This window comes from Chrysochloris asiatica, unplaced genomic scaffold, assembly GCF_000296735.1.
Source record: "Chrysochloris asiatica unplaced genomic scaffold, ChrAsi1.0 scaffold00204, whole genome shotgun sequence".
Lineage (NCBI taxonomy): Eukaryota > Metazoa > Chordata > Mammalia > Afrosoricida > Chrysochloridae > Chrysochloris > Chrysochloris asiatica.
Window position 1 is genome coordinate 1,800,523 of NW_006408722.1, and position 1,978 is coordinate 1,802,500.

Below are 1,978 nucleotides of genomic sequence, written 5' to 3' on the forward strand. Positions count from 1 at the left end.
CAGTCAGGTTATCAGCACACAGCCCTTCTCCCTCTCTGGGTCTAAAGTCCCTAGCTGCTCCATCTCTCCACATCATTTATGTCAAAATAAAATACTTAATTAACAATAAAAATAACACTTCCCCTCAAAGTTGCACATACTTTTCTTACTTACATCTTACAGTCTCAATTCCATTAGTCACAAACAAGGCCATGCCCCATGCCAAACTCTAAGGGAAGCTGAGAAATACAGACTTTATTCAGGGTGAGTATCTGCTCAGTTAAAATTACTGAAAAAAGGTAGACTGGATATTGGGAGACACATGACAGTTCATACCAAAGTCCCCTGTAGTCTGTTGTGTGCAGACCAGCTAGTGATCTTTTCAAAACATAAGCCAGACCATGTTACAGCCTTTCATAAACTTCTCCAGTGGATTCCCATTACATTAGAATGCATTCATATGCCTTACTTTGGTCCTGTGTGATCTGTCCATACTATCTCGCTGATCACCCCCCCAGTTCCTTCAGTGGGGAGTGTGGTGACTTAGCAGGATAAACACTGGACTGTGAACCACAAAGTCAGCAGTGAGAGCCTACCAGTAACTCCACAAGAGAAAGACGAGGCTTTCTACTGCAAAGATTTAAAGCCTAGGAAACCTATACAGGGTTGCTATGCGTCGGACTGTGAGGATAGCATAGGACTGGGCAGTGTTTCATTCTGTTGTGCACTGAGTCGGAGCCTGCTCAATGGCACTTAACAGCAACAACATGAGTCAGAATGGACACTTAACAGCAGTAATCCCTTCAGTAAAACCGAACCACTTAAGATCAAGTCAATTCCAACTCATGGTAATCTCACATATGTCAGAAAAGTACTGTGCTCCACAGGGTGTTCATTGGCTCATTTTTTGGAATATAAAATTTTTTTATAATATAAAACATTATATTATCCTTCCAAGTTGTGTTTGGGTGGGCTTGAAACTCAACATTTCATTTAAGTGCTAAAAGGTTAACAGTTTTAACCTACCCAAGGAGACGCTAGCTATTCCTCTACCTTGAACCTCTGCAAGGCCATGGAGGCCTTCCTTCTCTGACTTATAAACTAGCTCTGCACTTTCTCCTTCCTCCTGTTTCATTTCCATTCTTACCTGGTATTTTCATGTTTGTTTATTGTCTTTCTCTAACTACTGGAAAGAGAGGCCTTATCTGTTTGATTCACTGACAACTTATCACCAATGTCTGGCCAACAACAAGACCATTCAAGAAAAGTTTGATAATAAATTTAGTGAGCAAGCAAGGTCCTGATTATATTTTCTTTGTGATACCACACATACAAGAGGGCTTAAAAAATGCCACAGAAAAAATTCATCATCTTTTATTTCCATTTTCCACAAATTTTTGAAGCCCCTTCATATAGTACAGAGCCCTGCACTAACAAACTGACAAAACACACATCTCAGTGAGCAACAGTTAAACACATGACCCAACTTTTTATTTGACTATGAATCAGAGGGTGGGAACCAATTCTTCTTTGCCTAGTTTCTGTTCTCATTTTCTTCTAGCTCTTTCAGTTTACCTTTGTTAGCAATTAAAACCACCTTCTTTCAAGCCTTCCAGTTTACAGCATAGAGCATACATGAGGTCTGCTATCTATCAAGAAATGCTACAATATAACAACTGGTTTCTCTGCTCATTATCATTGTCTATTATGAAAACAGAATGGAGTTCATTAGTCTACAAACTACTTGAAGTGTTGTTGTTGTTGTTAAGTGCCGTAATAATCTATTTTTATAAACTATGTTACAAAGAAATTAAATCAAACTCAACATTCCCAATTAGAGTGAAGAAATCTGATAGATCTTGGTGAACTCTGGGATCACATTACCACCAGGTTTGTAAGAAAAGAGTAACCCAGAAGCAGAAGTACGTTCTCTCTTGCACAAAGTGACAACCTCCTTGCTAACCAGAGTGCTCCTGGGATGGCAGCATTTGGTACTCTA

General features: G+C 39.4%; 1 protein-coding gene across 1 annotated transcript in view; it reads right to left on the reverse strand.

Moving 5' to 3' along the window:
* Positions 1-193, reverse strand: part of NETO2 (neuropilin (NRP) and tolloid (TLL)-like 2) — a 171,824-nt gene extending 171,631 nt beyond the window's left edge. Inside the window, 1 exon segment of the mRNA XM_006878339.1 lies at positions 154-193. Coding sequence (XP_006878401.1) covers positions 154-193 — 40 coding nt within the window.
* Positions 194-1,978: the final 1,785 nt, after the last annotated feature.